General features: G+C 34.7%; 1 protein-coding gene across 1 annotated transcript; it reads left to right on the top strand.

Annotated features, from left to right (window-relative positions):
* The first annotated feature begins 2,162 nt into the window (after positions 1-2,162).
* Positions 2,163-4,735, top strand: LOC136826506 (uncharacterized). The gene is made up of 2 exons (XM_067083694.1): positions 2,163-2,319; positions 3,341-4,735. The coding sequence occupies exon 2, from the start codon at positions 3,350-3,352 to the stop codon at positions 4,484-4,486; it is 1,137 nt and encodes a 378-aa protein (XP_066939795.1). The 5' UTR covers positions 2,163-2,319; positions 3,341-3,349; the 3' UTR covers positions 4,487-4,735.
* The last annotated feature ends 16,275 nt before the right edge of the window (positions 4,736-21,010 follow it).

Here is a 21,010-nt window from a genome sequence, read left to right as displayed (position 1 = left end):
TTATTTCTTCAGTACTACTTTCTCTTTGGTCGAGTCGGTAGAGTCGTGGGCTAGCACTCGTTAGGCCCGAGTTCGAGTATCCGGCCGACTAGATAAGAATTAGAGGAATTTATTTCTGGTGATAGAAATTAATTTCTCGCTATAATGTGGCTCGGATCCCACAATAAGCTGCAGGTCCCGTTGCTAAGTAACCAATTGGTTCTTAGCCGCGTAAAATAAGTCTAATCCTTCGGGCCAGCCCTAGGAGAGCTGTTAATCAGCTCAGTGGTTTGGTAAAACTAAGATATGCTTAACTTATTTCTTCAGTATTAAATCTCTCAACCAGTTCAGCCTGATGTATTCTTAGTGTTTTTCACCACCACCAAAAAAGAAGAAAAAACTTGCCTTTCACCTCACCTTCCCTCGAAAAACTATCATATATATATATATATATATGTATATATATATATATATATATATATATATATATATATATATATATATATATATATATATATATATATATATGTGTGTGTGTGTGTAACATATATATATATATATATATATATATATATATATATATATATATATATATATATATATATATATATATATATATATATATATATATATATATTCATATATAGATATATATTATATTATATTTATATATATATATATATATATAGGCTATATATATATATAATATATATATATATATATATATATATATATATATATATATATATATATATATATATATATATATATATGTCTTTATAATGTTACAAGGAACTTTATGTTTTACTCTTAACAGTACTTAAGTGAAAAATTTCGAATCGGAATAAAAACATCTTGTACAACTTTGTATGTCCTCTTTCCTTTGTGATGGTTTTATGTATGTATATATATTATACACATATATTTATACATATATATACTGTATATGTATGTATATACATAAATATATATATATATATATATATATATATATATATATATATATATATATATATATATATATATATATATATATATATATATATATATATATATATATATACAGTCAACATATATATAATCAGTCATTACGTCAACACGCGTAATCAGTCATGACTGAAATTTCAGTCATCACGCTAATGCACTTTAGGGACATTTGATCCCCAGGAGCTAGTACTAAACACGGCAAAATACATTTGACCCCCAGGGACTAGTAAAACCCAGCAAACAGTGTAGGTGACTCACTGTTTCGCCGTGTTTAGTACTAGCTCCTGGGGATCAAATGTCCCCTAAGTGCATTACGCGTGATGACTGAAATTTCAGTCATTAAGCGTAATGACTGATTACGCATGTTGACTGTAACATATATATATATGCTTATAAGTTTACATTTCACGAGAACAGGTGAAAATTAAATGCAACCATAAGGAAAAAGTGAAATAGAGGTTATAGCCCTGACCTATTTTGTGTATTAAAACGTTTAGAAAATTGTCTTAATAGACGGAACCAATCAAGACCAAATACTCCGGTTACTTCACAGCCGTTATAATTTTACCCAAAAATCCCACTTTTGACAGTCTCCGCCATTTATTCAAAATGGAATGAAAAAAGCAGTACAAAGGAGGTTTGTGTAACTTTTTCTCTTGCTTAAAAACAGCATTTTTCCGATTGTACAGATCTGCCTCTTTTTTTTTGCTGATTCCTTGTTGAAATTAATTATTGTCCGTTATATATTAGCTATAAAATATCTAATGATGATGAACTGAATGCAGAATGAAAATTGCGGTTCAAAGCTCCGAATGTTTTAACAACAGCAGGATGGCGGATCCATGACATCACTGTTGTCGAATACGTCCATCCCCATATCAGCATCTATAATTAGAAGTCGCTATCTTATACGGATGTTTTAAAGAAGTGACTAACTCCTCTTTCTAAAGCGGAGGTTATATCATGGCAATATATTAATTACATCAAGTAAGTACGTTCTGAGTCCTTGGATCTGTGAATGTAAATACGAATACAAATGGAAAACCCTCTTGAAGTACAACCCGTAATCATGATTTATCATTGCCCTGGTATATAAGAATAAATGCAAAGCCCTCTTTTCAAGATGGCTGTCGCGCTGCGGGATCTCATCGACTGGCTTCCTGTACTATGCTGAGATACTGCAAGTAACTGAGTGTCGGTGAACCTTCTCCAAGTAACGAACGTGCTGCAGATGGCTTTGACTTCTGCCCTTCATCATCGTCAGCGTTACTTCAGTTAGTGAGCAAAAGAAAGCGTACCCTTTCTAACTGGATACTATATCAGCAGACATTACAGCAATCACATAAATCGCAGGTAACTAATCATATCTTGACGCCTTGAAAATATTGAAGTTTTGTCGGAAATGCTTCTGGTTAGGGCGATATCGTGCGTGACCTCCTCTATTCGTGAAATCAATAATTGGCAACACCTACAAATAGAATAAAAGATATTTTTTTTATAAAAGATATTTTTAATTATATCCCAACGGCTCTTCCCGTGAAATTTCCAAAACACTGACAGGAAATTACAGCTCATAGGAGGGAATAATCATTTAATGGTGAGGTTAGCATTTCCCATATACTATCGTTATGTATGTGTTTATGCATATATATATATATATATATATATATATATATATATATATATATATATATATATATATATATATATATATATATATATATATATATATATATATATATATATATGTGTGTTTGTGTTTATATATATATATAATATAATATTCCTTATATATATATATATTATATATATATATATATATATATATATATATATATATTATATATATATATATATATATATATATAATGTGTGTTTTTGTGTTTGTATATATCAATGAATGTTCCTTCTCCACCCACTTTTTATTATGAGTATAAGCCACTTTCTATGAAAGTTCTCTGTGCATGTCGGATATGTGATTGCTATTGGAAATAACATTTTAGCATCAGTTAAAGACAAATTCACCGCGTTTTTTGGAATAATTAGGCTAACTTTGAAATTAAGTAATTCTCTGAAGAGCCTGAGCTTATCTTGTAACGCTTCGTACAGATAGACGTCATTAGTTTCAGTAATGTTTTGTATTTCGCTGAAAAATAAGCCTAGCACCTCTAAAAATATAAAATCTATTACCAAATTTGCCAAGGTATAACGGCATGTATCTGTTGACAAAAGTAAATATTACCTATCTGTAAACTATCTTATTTTGTTTACCTGTCTTATTGTTGTCCATATTGTGCCAGCCAGTGAATTTGTTTCTTAATCACACTATCAACCACTTGAATATCTTTCTGAATAGGCACGGTTCTCTCCACAGCATTTCTGGATGGACTGTGACAGATGCAAAAAACCCTTCAGTGCGGTTGCCAACCGACCACTACCTTGCAGCCACACCATATGCACAACATGTAGCATTCCCACCGTGGTCCTGGCAGTGGCACTGTGCCCCACCTGCATGGCACCCATTGGAGTAACACAGGTCACCGACCTCCGAGCGGGCTACAATATGGAGCAGCATTTGTTTGGTTCGACTTCAGGTGAAGCTTCACAACGAATCCGAAACCTCGGTCAGGATTCTTTCGATTTCTGGAGCAACCAGGCCAGGGCTAGCAGTCAACCAGAACGAACTGAACAGCATGAGGATAACCGTGAAACTGTTATCTCCAAAGCTGTGGACAACCGTGAAACTGTTATCTCCAAAGCTCTGGACAACCGTGAAACTGTTATCTCCAAAGCTGTGGACAACCGTAAAACTGTTATCTCCAAAGCTGTGGACAACTGTGGAACTGTTTTCTCCGCAGCTGTGGACAAATGCGACACTTTTGTCTCCATAGCTGTGGACAACCGTGAAACTGTTACCTCCAAAGCTGTGGACAACCGTGACGCTGTTATCTCCAAAGCTGTGGACAAGTGTGAAACTGTTATCTTCAAAGCTGTGGACAACTGCGAAACTGTTATCTCCAAAGCTGTGGACAAGTGTGACACTGTTATCTCCAAAGCTGTGGATAACTGTGAAACTGGTATCTCCAAAGCTGTGAACAACTGCGAAACTGTTATCTCCAAAGCTGTGGACAAATGTGAAACTGTTATCTCCAAAGCTGTGGACAACCGTGAAACTGTTATCTCCAAAGCTGTGGATAACTGCGAAAATGTTATCTCTAAAGCTGTGGACAAGTGTGAAACTGTTATTTCTAAAGCTGTGGACCAGTGTGAAACAGTTATCTCTAAAGCTGTGGATAAGTGTGAAACTGTTATCTCCAAAGCTGTGGACAAGCATCAAACTGGCATCTCCAAAGCTGTGGACAACAGTGAAACTGTTATTTCCAAACCTGTGAACAACTGTGAAACTAGTATCTCCAAAATTGAGGACATTTTTTACAACGCATTACATTCTTTGACCATTGTTTTCATAGATTGGCTTGTCGAAAAGTTCTGGTCCTCGCGGGAAGGGCCCTCTTCTTGAGACACTCGAAGCCATAGTTGATATGTTCCTTATTATTAGCCCACCGGTCTCACATGGTACGTCTCTGGTCCAAACTCTATAAGCGAAATGTTATGCAAATCGAAGGATATTTCTCGGTAGGTAATGCTTCTTTTTTAAGTCCTCATGGAATGAAATTTAGACATATGTAATTTCTGAAAAAAATTTTCGCTGCTGAAAACGAAAAATAAAAATGGAACAAGTTCATTACAAATAAAGATGTAAGACTGGTATGTTTTGTATTCCTAATTATCTCTCTCTCTCTCTCGTCTCACTAATGGCTGTTTCGGTCTCTAATTGCATCCAATTTTCGGACTTTTTCTTTACCTTAATTCCCGCTTCCTTTCTTCCATCTCGCTGTCCAGCCTATCTAACTATCACTTTTTGATGCTATTGTGATGCTGCTCCGAGTTGCCCCCTTAGAACCTTGTATTTCATTTCGTTAATTTTCCGGATCTCTTTTATGTTGGTGACCAACCACTCCAACTCCATCTTTTCCCCGTTTTGATCGCTGAATGGCTGAAAGTGCCCCAGTGCTTGACATTATAGCCTACATTCCCTTATACACTCTCTCTCTCTCTCTCTCTCTCTCTCTCTCTCTCTCTCTCTCTCTCTCTCTCTCTCTCTCTCTCTGTCAGAGTGGTAGGCTAGTGTTTGCTCTAGAATGGGCGATAAAACAAAAGTACTGTAAATCTACATTAAGTCTATAGATTTAAATAGAAATACAGTCCATTGTCAGGACATCAACATGTACGAGGAAACATCAGACCACAGCTTTCCCCATCACCGGAGTTTCTGCTGCATCTGTGGCAACTCAGGCCAATCATGCATTGTCATTTCCGTGTACCTTGATATATATCAGAAAGCAAAGGAGAAGGTTGGGAAATTTGAATTTTATTTTGGACGGAAACAGATAAAATCCACAAAATAAGCAATCTCAGTGTTTAACTAAATAAGTCATAATAAGGTATTTGTACATTGTATTTCTGTTTTGTGTCCCTATTAAGAAGACTAGTTCCTAGGGTAAGACATAACTTGGAAATTGACTTCAAAATTGGGTTTCTCTTAATCTAAGAGATGACCTCCAATGTGGCTGAGTCATGCAAGTACTGGCACGGTATTCAGATTTGACCATATCTATGTTTAAAGAAACTTTTATGAATATAGTTACGCCCATCAAACTCAAATTTCACTGACTAATATATAGCACCATGGAGAAGGCTTCTCAAATACACCTACCTTTACAATAAATATTTTTACTGTATAGTCTCAGATAAACCTGTAGAAGCTTATCATCATAACCGTTCATCATATAGTTCTTGTACACTTGTCTTAACAGTTTTCTTACCAATACTGCACATTTACTTCCAAAACACTGCCAAAAGAGATACTCTGTGAACTAGATCCGCCATAAATTTGTTTCTTGGAAAAATTACCATATAAGAATGGATAGTGTACTATTTGAAAACTCTGAGTCATTATGTTCATGGTACAGCCTAGTGACCATTTTCTTTTAATCCATTCGTCATTCTCCATGGGTTAAAGGAAAGTAGTTTGAGACTAAATAATTTGGATGAACGTTACTTACTTAGTCTCCAATTGTGGTTTACTAATCCAAAATGTATTTTTATCTTTTTGTGGTTGTAATGCAGAAATGGAATTCACAGTTTCAAAACAGGGACCAAAATGATAGTGGTGCACCTGGGAATACAAGTATTTTACATGACCAATGTCACCCCATAAATAGTATGTTATCAATAAAAAATTATTGGATGGCCTTATTAAGTGGTTTTATTAATAAAATCTTGTGGAAAGGATCCTTGTTACACCAAAATGATACTTGATGAAGCTATGAAATTCATTCTTGTAAACTTTAATTATTTACCCATGTTTAGTGTTAAAGTCTATGCTAAGTCTTTAAAAGGAATGGAATTCACTCTAGCATTAAGGCTTGTTTCTATCCTTCTTTTGAACTATGTTTTGTCCTTTGGATTCATAATCATACAAGTTATTTGTTAATTTTGTTTTTCTTTACTTATCACAGTTCATTACATAACACAAAGCATCATGATAATTGTAACCAAATCAACTTCTGTCAACTAATTGAGAAGGATTCCACATATGGATATTTGGATGTTAGAGTAAAGAGCCTTTTTATTTAGACTGCAAAATAATGTAATCAAATATACCTTTACTTCTTCGATTTAGCCAGCAACTTGCCGGCACGGGCTCTTCCTCCCAGAGCAGCCCTAACATACCATCTACTGAATACTGTTGTTTATAGCATCATTAATTAAATCTACCTAATTACAAATTATTGATATGAACGCCAAAACACAACTAAATATTCAAAACTATTTCCATGCATTATTCTCAAAAATAATTCACGAGGGAAACACCAAGTTAAGAATAATTATTATTATGATTATTTAGGTAAGAGACTTTTGAAACTATATACTATTAAGTACTATGAGTGAATCTGAGGAATTGATCTCATACTTTACTTTCTTTGTTTTACGAATAACTTTCTCTCTCTCTCTCTCTCTCTCTCTCTCTCTCTCTCTCTCTCTCTCTCTCTCTCTCTCTCTCTCTCTCTCTGGCGCTTGAGGAGAGGCTGAGTGGCCGATATTCTTGCTTCAGAGAAGATGTAAAATACTCAAGATGTCATTTGTGTACTTTATTGGTACGATACCTTACAGGCAAAATACAGACAGGTTCGTAGAGATATCTTAGGATAAGTTCTGGTGGGGCGGCAGTTGAAGACAGTCCAGTGAGTAGCAAGTTGTTTTTGCTGTTATTATTGAGGTCAAATATTAAAGTAATATGCAGTAACATATTTTAGCATGCTCTTCAAAGGAATTCGAATGCACGACTGAACATACCCGGAGGAATCCGACAGTCAAATCCAAAAATTGCGGAGTTGTAGTTTGTTTTCTTTTCGGTTTGTATCAGGACACCAATTGGTCCCCCAAGTACCAGACCCCCAACAACCAACCCCCTCCCACAAACCCATCTACATCTTAGAAGCGACAAAAGATATGTGAGGTTCCGCTGCTCAGTAAACATTTTGTTATCGGTGTTTCAGATGATGTAACTTGTGCACACACTATGAATAGTCATTTTCTATAGACCTGTGATAGTAGTAGGAGAGAAGGGATGACTGATACTTGGAGATTTTGTAATCTGTTTTTTGATGATTGATGTGTGCAAAATGTTTGTCCAGGATGCATGAAGTACTGCAGATTTATTTGACAAGGGCCAGTGCTGGCATAAGGCGCACGTAAACTATACCAAGCAAGCAACCAATCATAGATATTAGGCGGTATGAGAGTTGCTAAGCAACAGATGTCTTCCATTCTTTCCAGTTGTTTCCAGGTTTTTAAAACGATATAATTTTTCCTTTTCTATTCTTCACTTTGTTCTATTACATCTTTGTTTTCTTATGTGGTACTCTATTCAGTTAAAGATTCCTTGTCCGGTTAATGCCTGTTATTCAGAAATAGCCATAAAACATCTGGTCAGAAATCCACAATTATGTACGAGTATACGTTACATATCATAAATTCAAGAAGCCTTACAAGAGCTACTGCATCTTTACAAGATACCTCTTCACCTCAAGACTTCTGTAAGATTTACTGAATATATTTATATATATATATATATATATATATATATATATATATATATATATATATATATATATATATATATATATATATATATATATATATATATATATATATATATATATATATATATATATTTATATTTTGGAACAAGAATATAATAATAATAATCATAAAAAGAAGAAAAACTGAGAAGCATTCAAAACGAAATTGCTTAGAAACTGGGTAATGATCTTCATCTCTTCAGTAACGAAATCTCTTAACCGGATGAGAATAAGGTGTCCTTAGCTATCTCACCACCACCCAAAAAGAACGAAAAAAAAAAACTCATTTCACGCTCCCCCCAACGCCCCACACAAAAAAAAATATTCTTCGTGGCAGAAAACCAGAGAGAAAGTTTGTTTGCAACTCATCCTAACACTTCACACATTTGTTATTAAGAAGTGGTCTCTGTGTTTGGTTTGAGACTGTTTGCGTAAGTCGCAATTGTATATTTAAAAGCTTGTATTTATGATTGCACATGTTTGGGTTTTAATGATTGATCGTAATGCGTTGGGTCGTACGTGTTTGTAAAGGGTGCTTTGAGCTTTCATCAACCAGTGTGCGTGTTTATTATCATGGTACGAAATGCAAAGCTAATAATTAGTCATACATTTAAAATTTCCACTACATTTTAAACTAAAATGAAACGGTGTGTAAATACATATATATATATATATACATATATATATATATATATATATATATATATATATATATATATATATATAGATAGATAGATAGATAGATAGATAGATAGATAGATAGATACACACTTATATACACACACATACACATAAAGATAGCATACATAAATACGCACATACATGCACACACGTACACACACATACAGTATATATATATATATATATATATATATATATATATATATACATATATATATATATATATATATATATATATATATATATATATATATATAGGCACACACATGTGCGTGCGTATACATTTAACGTACAATGAAAAATAAAATGCATGTTAGCTACATGCAAGGAGTGTAGATGATATCTAGCCATTTTTAGAAGCATAGAGACTAGCACTCAATCGCTAGTGGTCTTTATGAGTAAGCAAAAGCCTATGAATCTTTAGGCCTTGGAGTAAGCCTTGTGTGTGTTTTTTTTTTTTTTTTTACAAATTTCGCAGGCGCATGAAAGCTAATTAACATTTATTTTAACTCAGTTGCCAAGCATCAAGGTTTTATGGGAGTTTTTGAGGGCCGTAGCCGTCTCAACTAGATTCTTAGGGTTATCTTGAATTTTTTGTGTAATTCAAAGAAATATCAAGATGATTCGCTGGCACAGTTTATAATAGTATCTAATAAAGGTAAAATAGGTTATATTGGCTCCGGATTATCAGTCTAGGGAGACATTTCGACAAATGGAATAGATTCAAGTTATGCGTGTGTACATTTATATCTATTTTCACCTTGTATTTTAGGGAAAATGTTCTATTGCAGGTAAAAGGCAACACAGACGTACCGAGTCAAGTGGAACGCAGATGTTTCAGGTATTTGCATCCCCAGATGCGTTGAGTAAAATCCTGTTAAAATAACTTTCAATTTGTTTTATAATAGCATAAGAATTAACAGTAGCAGTTTGTGATGTTTGAATAATACAGAGAGAGAGAGAGAGAGAGAGAGAGAGAGAGAGAGAGAGAGAGAGAGAGAGAGAGAGAGAGAGAGAGAGTGGAGCCTGATGGACTGCAGTTGTGGATGACTGATGGATGATCATTAACGTTCTAAAAAGTTGTTAAATTAAAGAAACTAAGTAATTAATTTAATATCAACTGACATGCACTGGGTGGTGCTATGGTACTTTGAGAAAATAAATAAGACGGTATTAAGAACATCACTGATTATAGGCTCAAACTGTTATTTTGTTCATTTATGGCAAGTAAGCAACAGCATGTAAAAAAAAAAAAACCATTTGCAATAGATTCTGTTTTTGTGGGTTTTTCATTTAGATGAAAAATCAGTTTGAAACAGAAAAATTATCATTAGGAAGACTGCACTGGTTTGAGCTCTGTATTTACTTACGAAAAGTAAGACATTTTAGTAAGATAAATACAGAAGGATTTCCTGAACTTTTTTATATTGTGCCGGCTTTGTCTGTCCGTCCGCACTTTTTCTGTCCGCACTTTTTGTGTCCGCCCTCAGATCGTAATAACTACCGAGGCTAGAGGGCTGCAAATTGGTAGGTTGATCATCCATCCTCCAGTCATCAAACATACCACATAGCAGCCCTCTAGTCTCAGTAGTCTTTGTTTTAAGGTTAAACTTAGCCATGATCGTTCGTCTGACACCGCAACAACACAGGCAACCAGGGCCTGCTGAGAGTTTCATGTGTTGTGGGTGAGAGTTTCATACAGCATCATACGCTGTACAGAAAACTCTATTGAGCCGAAGAAACTTCGGTTCACCTACCGTTTTTGCTAAAAATAACATAACTTTGAGAAGACTATTGTAAAGAACGATATTAACTTTGCGAAGATAAGCAGACCAAAAGATATCTCAAAGATTGGGGAAACAGGGTCTGGGGACTGTTGGGAAGAGAAAGAGGCGATGATAAGTAGGAGAGAAGGAAGAGCAGGAGGAGGAAGGGACTGTCACGGAAGACCTCACAAGGAGGAAGATATATAGGTGTTCGAGTAAACATTTAGAGGGAAGAGGCATGATAACTCTTATTCGCCGTATACAGTTCTGATGTAAATGACACAAACAGACTAAATGGGGGCTGGTTCTGTGCGAGAGAGGGACAGAAAGGGATTTGCGTGTGTGTGTGAGAGAGAGAGAGAGAGAGAGAGAGAGAGAGAGAGAGAGAGAGATAATAACCAAGAATTGATTAATATTAATGTTGAGAACATAACAAAAGAGTTATAGTTACTCTGAACCGGGTAAGAGACAGCCCAGGAGGCTTATTAATTTTATAGCAGTATACAGGGATAGATAGATAGATAGATAGATAGACAGATAAATAAGGAAGAGTAAACAGATTGGGAGAGAGAACAAAGTGCTTTTTATCGTTATAATATTACAAAAGGGTCTTTTTGTGGGTTGGTCAGAGAGGGAGAGAGACAAAAATTATACATATACAGTATATATATATATATATATATATATATATATATATATATATATATATATATATATATATATATATATATATATATAAATATATATACATTATATATATATATATATATATATATATATATATATATATATATATATATATATATATATATAATATATATTTATACTATATATATATATATATATATATATATATATATATATATATATATATATATATATATATATATATATATATATTAATGACGCTAAAATGACACAGCGTCCAGAGGGAAGTCACGACTATGTCTAGATCTCAGATAAAGCTCCTTCTTTAGCGTTATTTTTGTGTGTTGCAGTCTTGGTCTGCTGGTAACGCTAAAGAAGGTAGCTTTATCTGAGATCTGGGACTGTACGTTACGTTCCTAGAGTCGTGACTTCCCCTCTGACGCTGTGTCATTTTAGCGTCATACTTTTACAATAATGGTAGACTAATATATATATATATATATATATATATATATATATATATATATATATATATATATATATATATATATATATATATATGTATGTGTGTGTGTGTGTGTGTGTGTGTGTGTAATATATAGATAAGTATAAATAAATATAAATAATGCATATATATATATATATATATATATATATATATATATATATATATATATATATATATATATATATATATATATATATATATATATATATATATATATATATATATGAGAGAGAGAGAGAGAGAGAGAGAGAGAGAGAGAGAGAGAGAGAGAGAGAGAGAGAGAGAGAGGAATTTTATGATAAAATAATATCGAAAATATATTGTCCTTTAAAATAATAAGAGCGCTAATGAGCCTAATGTCAATTTTAGAAAGGAAAATGACGAGCATCAGATACTGTTATTTTTCGTTTGTTTCAGGAAACTGTGCAACCTAAAAATTAATGAATTCTATGAACAAAGGCGGAAAACAAAAGCAGTGCTTGAACCTCATTTCCCATCGCTTGGTGCGTGCGGGCAGAAGATACAAACACACGAGAGTAAAAAGTATTTTCCGCATCGTGTCCCTTCTCCTCTGCCGCCGCCTACTCCTTCATCTCTTCCACCATCCTCCTTTTTTTTTCCTGTTTTCATCTCTTTCTTTTTCGTTCTTCCTCTCGTTCGACTAATCAGGACGTGATCTGGTGAAGGACCCTTGTAGAGGAGGTCCTTTCAAAGGAAGGAGTGAGATTGGTTCTGCATTCCACTAAGGAAGTCTCTTTTATGATTATGCATGCCCCTGGAGGAAACGGCCGACCGGAAGATGGCACGGAGGGAAGGGCACCTCCTCCAAGTAATCCCCATCCACTTCCAGAGGCCGCCCACACAAGCGACGCTAGGCTGTGGGATGTGAGTCCTTAGAAGTTCTCTCTTGATTTCTGTAAGCAGATCAGCGAAATTTTCCATCGTTAGGTTTTCCTTATTGAAACTTTTTCTTTTGATTGTTTGAATAGATTTTGGTTTTATTTTAATTCGTTGATGATATCGAGAGTTATATATTAATGTAAAATCCCTTTCCTTTAGTCATTGTTTTTATTCTTCACCTATTTCATTTTGAACTTACGAACAAAATTTTTTCGTAACTCCGTTTTTTTATGCTGATTTTTCTTATTTATTTTTGTCAACACCTGAAAACCTGAAAAAAGAAATATTACTCTTTGAAACTCCTTTCAGTGTATTACATATTTCTTCCCCTCAGCTTACAAACATCAGCGTAAATACTGTCTATGTACATGATCGTGTATTGGGTTTTGTGTTTGCATTCGCTAGCGGATCCAGGGGAGGGCGGGGGCCACCTGGAAACATGCCCCACCCCCATGAAAAATAATGACAAAATAATAATATTGAAGATTTAGATAATAGTAACTTAAGTGAAAAATATAAAAATGGGAAAAGTACAAAATCTATCATAGAAATAATAATAAGATTCTGAGAAAATTTTATGTATGTATATTGTACATACACACATTATATATATATATATATATATATATATATATATATATATATATATATATATAATATATATATATATATATATATACATATATATATATATACATATATATATATATATATATATATATATACATATATATGTATAACATGAAAATTGTATGACATGAAAATTGGTACACCACCGCAAGAAATATTTCTGGATCCGCCAGTGTTTGCAGTTATTGGTGTTGCAAGACTCTATATTACTTAGCATGACAATGAACTCATATCTCTGCAGGTGACTTTATTTACTTCATGTAACCATTTTTTTATAGCTGTTGTATTTCATGATGGTAATACAAGCTGCTTTGCATTATACACATAAAATACTTTGCTGACCTTCGCTTAAGACATTTTCACTCTTGCAAGTATCACCCAGACAAAAGCCCGTAACGTTGAGCTGCAGTTTTCTGTCGTCCTTCGACCAAGATAAGAATCAAGTGTTCTCTCCTTCATTTCAGACAATAAAGCAGGTGTTCCTTGCATAAATCGACTTTTCCATACAAAAGTTTACTTTTTCTCTTGTCGCTGGGCCGCGTGTTACTTGCTTCGTTCTAGGCGACAAAGCAAGTGCTCCTTACATAAATAAACTTGTTTAATCGTTGCTAGACGCCATTACGAGTCAAGTGTTATTTGCTTCAGTCCAGACAACAAAACAAGTGTTCCTTGCAAAAATAAACTTTTTCTTTCGTCGTTGGACCTCAGTAAGGATAAGAATCATGTATTACTTGCTTCAGTCCAGACAGCAAAACAAATGTTTCTTGAATAAGTTGAAACAAAAACAAAGAGTTCTTTGCATAGCTCAAGGCACGAAACCATGTTTCCTTACGAAAGCAGAGAGACAAAACAATCTCTTTTATTTACTTATTTATATATATATTTATTTATTTATTCATTTATTTATTATTATTATTATTATTATTATTATTATTATTATTATTATTATTATTATTATTTTGCATATTATTATTATTATTTTGCATAAGACGAGAACCGGAAAATATTATTGCAGTCTCAAACCACAATCTCGTAAACAACTTGGTTATCTCACCCCTCCAACTTACTTATTTCGACCTCGGGCTATTTCATCAACTCCACTTCTAGTTGGAGAACATGAAATCTCATCAACCAATATCCGGTGTCCAGGATAAGGAGCAATAATGCGACCCTGATGTTGGGAGGAGATCCTCCTTCCGCGTATATCCTCTCCTCAAACGCTGGTTCTGTTATTGTCATTTCGCAGGTAATAGAGGAGGCGAAGCAGATTTCCCCTTTATGAGTCCTTCCACTGAGCTGTATCATAAACTGCGTCAGACTCCTGCAAAATTTAATATGGGCTGCCGCAGATACCATCTTGCTCAGGACGCAGACTTAGGTTAATGACTTCTTGCTCAGCATTTTAGACTTGATAAAACATAATTTGACTAAAGTATCATTCCATAGTGATGATTATTTCGAGAAAAATCGTTTAATATATTGTTTTTATATAAATTTTAATAAGTGATTACCTGATACTTCTCAAAAAGTGATGGGACATATATTTACTTCTAATGCAAACTAAGAACACAGTTATAAGATATATGAAGAAGATACGTCAAACACACACATATACACATATATATATATATATACATATATATATATATATATATATATATATATATATATATATATATATATATATATATATATATATATATATATATATGTATATGCATGTATGTATGTATGTATGTATGTGTCCCTATATTGCATATGTATGTACATACACACACACACACACACACACACACATATATATATATATATATATATATATATATATATATATATATATATATATATATATATATATATATATATATATATATATATATTATATATGATATTTTCAAGGTATTGCGATGATATCTCTATGAAGTATAAGACTTGAATTATCGTAAAATATTTTTTGTCCGGGATGTATGTTCACTACATCTGACATTTATTATTCATAAAATAAATACATAAATTTGTATACCTGCCAGCATTGGTCATTTATTTGCAATTGACGCGTAGCAGTATTCTCTGTTTTTTTTCTGCGAATTACAAATCTTAGTCGGTCCTTTCACAAAGGCACATTATTGAGGTTAATCGAAGTGAACTAAAAATGTAAAAAAAAAAAAAAAAAAAGGAATGATTGAATTCCGATTGTCTCGTTCTCTTAGCTGTGCTATGAGCGGTTTACACGCGCAATTGAAAACCATAAATTTCACTGGACGAAAATTTGAATTCGCTGCTGTACGGCTGAATTCAATTGCGATTACCTGGGAACAGAATAATAAGATTATTCGCTTCCGCGAATTAAAACCTAATGAAACCATTCATTGAAAAATGGAGGTATACATTTGAAAAATGGAATTTATGGACGATCTTGAATGGACTGTAAAATCAATCGATGGTTCGTAAATTCGAGAATGAAAGATTGTCGATCGTAAACAGCTTTAACATTACGTGGATCGAGAACAGTTGGGGTATAAAGACTTCGCTCCAAAAGTTATGAACAATAAACCTCATGGAAACCATTAAAATAGGAAGTCCAGTCGAATTCCGTTGAATCTGCGTCACGTAGAAGCGTTTGGCATCTATTCTGGCTGCCTGTGTATCGAATGTGCAACCTATGTTTGCGTATAGGGGGAAAGAACAGTGTTCTTTACCGTTATTTAGATCTTCTTATCTATTTTGTAGTGAATCATTTTTCATGCAAAGGCAATAAAAAAAAGTAATAGGGCCTCACCCACCTCACCCACCACCCTCATCCCCACACACCTAAGAAAAGAAGGAACGCAACATGACGGTGAATAAGCATCAACAAAGGATTATTTCATGCTTTGACTTTCCGTCTTTTCCAGCTCCCTATTCCTCTCATCTCACTCCTCATCCTCCTTTTCTTGTTCTTCCTCTCCTTCTAGTTGAACGAGTGGAGGACCCTTGTAAAGGAGCCTTATCAAAGGAAGGAGACTGATTGGCTCTGCATTCAGCTCATGTAATCTCTCTTAGGGTGTGCATGCACTAGGAGGGAAAAAAGGGGGTCAAAAGATTGTTTTTAGAAAAAGATTAACCTTCAGATAATCTCTGCTCACCTCTAGACACCCACACAAAGTTCAGTCTTTCCGTCACTGACCCCATCAGTGAAGTTTTGCAACAAACGCCTTCTGGTAAAAGAAATGTAACTCCGGCTATTTTCCATTTGGGAATTTCCAGTAATAAGTTATTCGTTTTACTTTAATTTGTGAGAGGTAGAACAGCCATTTTAATTTCAATTTGGAAATTCAATTTATATGAACAGCCATTTTAATTTCAATTTGGAAATTCATTTTATATTCTTCCTTTGAAATGAGAAAGAGAAAAAATATGTATTTTTATCATTCCTTTAATTAGCTTTTACTCTTGTTTTTACTTAACTCTTGAAAACTACATTGCTGTTGATATATAATCGTGTCAAATACTTACATGTATTTACGTATGTAAATATTATCTCTGTTTTTATCCAAATGCTTTCATTTTTATGGTACATTAATCTTCACTCTGGATAGAGTTACTAACGCAGTTCTCCGCTCTAAACCTTATATTATCTAAATAATGTCTCTTGGTCTGTTGGTCTGATGCTACAATAAAGTAAATTGATAAATCTCTTGCTCGATCTCATCCTAGGAAACCGTTACTTTTGCCATTACCAACCTCAACACGTAATCCTGTGATAGGAGGAGCCTTTTCCTCTGGTCGCTCGAGTTTCATCTGTATCAAACGTCCCGACTTCCTGACGTAAGTGGAAACAAGAGCGAAGTATCCCTTATGTGAGCCGAGAGCCTACATAAAGGTGCCTCTCGTAAGTCGAGACAGGAATCGGTGCTACTTTGGCTTGTTATCTACGCGTCACCTACTCCGAGGTGCTAGTACTGAACACCGTAGGATAAATGAAAAGTAGACGGCCGCACGAAGATATCGTTTATTAATATAATTTGTCGACCACACTATAGAAATGGCTGTGTATAATACTTTGATCCCCGTGGGGCTAGTACTAAACACGGCGTCCCGAGGAACTTCATTTTTAGTACTAGCACCTCGGAATGGTGACGCGTAGATAAGAAGCCAAAGTAGCACCCAGGAATCCAATGCTCCTTGCTTGGTACAGGCGACGAAACGAGCGTCATTATTGCATCTTCATACCACAGGTCCTTCTTCCCTTCCTCGTAACCAAGCCCCTTGGTTATCTCATCGACCCGGGTATTTCATCAACTCCACTTCTCCTGAAGGAGAAGAAATCTCTTCAACCAATATCCGTTGTCCTGAAGGAGGAGCAATAACGCGACCCTGATCTAGGGAGGAGATCCTCATTCCGCGTATCCTTTCCCCGGCACCGGTTCTCTTATCATCATTTCGCAGGCAACAGAGGAGGCGAGGCAGATATCCCCTTAATGAATCCTTCCGCTGAGCTGTATCATAAACTGCCTCAGACACCGGCAAGTAAGTGCTGCCGCAGCCACCATCTTGCTCAGTTCGCGTACACGCGTTAGCGAGATCTTGATGAGAATTTTACACTTGACGTAAAGTAATGCAGTTGCGAGGTCTTTCCGCAGTGAAGATTATTTTGGTAATAACTATAAATATTGTTTATATATACACTTTATTCTTGAAAAATTATTCAAAATTACACCTATATCAGTGTTAAGTAATCTGGTTGCAGTTTTTCAGTTTTCTGTAGAAGGAAACTACTGAGAAGGCTTTGTCTGTCCGTCCGCTCTTTTTCTTGCCGCCCTCAGAACTTAAAAACTACTGATGCTAGAGGGCTGCAAATTGGTATGTTGATGATCCACCCTTCAATCATCAAACATACCAAATTGCAGCCGTATAGCCTCAGTATTTTTATTTTATTTAAGGTTAAAGTTGGCCATGAATGTGTGTCTGGCACCTCAACAACACAGGCCACCAGGTGCGGCTGAGAGTTTCATGGGCCGTGGTTGAGAGTTACATACAATATTATATGCTGTACAGAAAACTCGATTGCGACTCAGAAATTTCCCCGCATTTTTTACTTGTTGAATTATGAACGTCAACTTCAAAAGAATGTAAAATGTTACTCTTACATTTTGATATTATGCCTTTCTTTTAAGATTATTTCTGGATCCAGTAAGGAGAATAAATATCTTCGTGGGCAATAATATAACTAAGAATTTCTTGGAACTTAATCGAAAAACATAAAATGAGATCATTTTAGATTATGAAATTGCGTCGAATTACTTTTAAGGTAACTCAGAATATTGCACAGGTTTACCGTTCCATTAAATATTATCAAAGAATATGTATAACATTAAGAGAAAAATATAAAAACCATCCTTCGGTTAGCGAAAGATTTAAATGCGTTTTCGTATCAAAGAGATAAAATTCATATTTTTGCAGGCACTGTAGTGAAATTACTCTTTCGCGTAAGACTGATTTTCTGGGGTATTGCTCAAGTAAATAAGATTCAGCTTTGCAGAGAGAGTCAAAAGAAATCCCATAACTGTAAATAACTTGTCCAGGAACTCCTAGGGTTACTGTATCAAATGATGAACTGATATAAACAAATAATTTTCCTGGCGTTATTTGCAAGGAAGTTGACATTTGATTGGCACATTTAATGAATGAAAGTTCATTTTTGTCTACCTTTATGGAAAGATATTCATTCACTGGCATTTATTTTAGTGACAAGGCAATTAAAATCAACCGAAACCCCTGCAACGTGGAAAGCAGTTCATATATGTAGAAAAAGCAGCATTCAAATTATTTTTCCTGCTTGCAACAAAATCATTCATTTTCGTCTTGTGACAGATAGCAATAATTGTCTCTCGTTTTTTCGGCAACTTACAAATCATACTCCGCCCTCACACAAAGCTACAATATTTATTGGGGTCACTCAAAAAGAACAAAAAAAAAAAAAAAAATCCTATTTAATTTATCCTCTGTCTTTCTCTTCGTTATGCTATGAGCGGTTTTCACGCGCAATTGAAAACCATAAATTTCACGGGATGAAATATTGAATTTATATCTGTACGACTGAATTCAATTGTGATTACGCGGGAATCGAATGATGAGATTATTCGCTGCCACGGAATAAAAGTGAATGCAGCGCTTTTTTTTTTTTTTTTAGATGCGTGTATACATTTGAAATATGGAATTTATGGACGATCTTGAATGGACAGTAAAATCAATCGTGGTGTCATAAATTCGAGAATGAAATATTGACGATCACAAACTGCTTAAACATCAGTGGGACTGAGTCTGGATAAAAAAAAAAAAAAAAAAAAAACTTCGCTAAAAAGTTGTCACCAATGAATTTCATGGCAAACATTAAAACAAGCACTCCAGCTAAAATCCATTAGGCTGAGTTGCACAGAGTATTCCATCTTTCATATGTGGACTCCGTCTGTCTGATTGCCTATCCTCCTGTCTTTTGGTGTAATTCATCTAAGTTTATGCTGAAACAAGATTCTCTTATTTTCACAAAAACTAAACATCTCCAACTTTGAAACCGCTCAGTCCCACGATACACACTTCAAGTAAAAGACATCTTAATTAAACAGACAAATATGTGCGTCTAAACTGAAGTAAATTCTTATCCTTCGTGACAGTTGCCTTTCCTGATTCACGTTCGAACTCTGGCGTGGATGGACGGTTTCTCCATTTCACTTCCCAATTTCTGATTCAGGGGTATTAAAAAAAAAAAAAATGTACCCCCCAAAAATTAAAGAACCGAGAAGGCAAGAGTTCACTTCGTGAAGCCTCTATCTCTTGCGTCGTTATGGTAAACGTACCCAGTAAATTTCTCATGTTCATCTTGTCGTCTGTCTTCTGTCGCAGTCTGTAAAAATCACGCCAATGTTGACTCATTAATTCCAGCCGTAAGGAAATCCAGTGGTTCATTCAAAGTATCATTTTGAGTTACAGAGTACGTAATTAGATGACCCCAATGCCGTTTTGACTTCTCCATTTCTTAATATTATAGATACGGTTTCCCATGAAGCCCATGAAATCCGAGGTGATACCAATGAAGAAAGTATTTTTATAAATTGAGGGCGGAGCTACCCTTTCGATGTTAAATTACACACACACACACACGAAAAGAAATAATTTTATCACGAAGGGCGAAACTTTCGGTTCATTTTGATATTAACGACGTCTTTATAAAGCAAATGTTGTTTTCTACACAAACTCAACATTAAAAATGCATGACAAACAAACAACATAAACAGAGGCTTTGTTGCCGACAAGCAAGGAAGGGAATGGTGAAAAAACTGAGGATTTAAACGATAAAAATGGTATACCACATCCTTGACTCTCTTTGTATATTCCTTTTTTCTTGTTTTTTTCTTTCTCCTTCTCTCTCGAAGCCCTCCACAAAGGAAATAGAGACAGGGGACCAGCCCGGCATTAATGAAATATAAAAGAGAATCAGCAACAAATCGAAGTTTTGAAGGGGCTGCGCCCCCGGGAACGTAAGAGACTCGAGAACCGGCTGTTATTATCCAAAGGTATCGAAACGGAACGGGATTTCCGACCCAAGGATTCCGGTAAGGGAACTATTCATGAAACGCACACAAAACATAACATCAGCCGGCTACGTTCATTATACGAGAACGGCGAACGCAAAACGGTTGGCTCAGGAAATAAAAGCAGTTCTG

The sequence above is a fragment of the Macrobrachium rosenbergii genome, chromosome 41 (genome assembly GCF_040412425.1).
Source record: "Macrobrachium rosenbergii isolate ZJJX-2024 chromosome 41, ASM4041242v1, whole genome shotgun sequence".
NCBI lineage: Eukaryota > Metazoa > Arthropoda > Malacostraca > Decapoda > Palaemonidae > Macrobrachium > Macrobrachium rosenbergii.
Note: the sequence above shows the minus strand (reverse complement) of the source record. Positions and strands in the feature narration are given on the sequence as shown.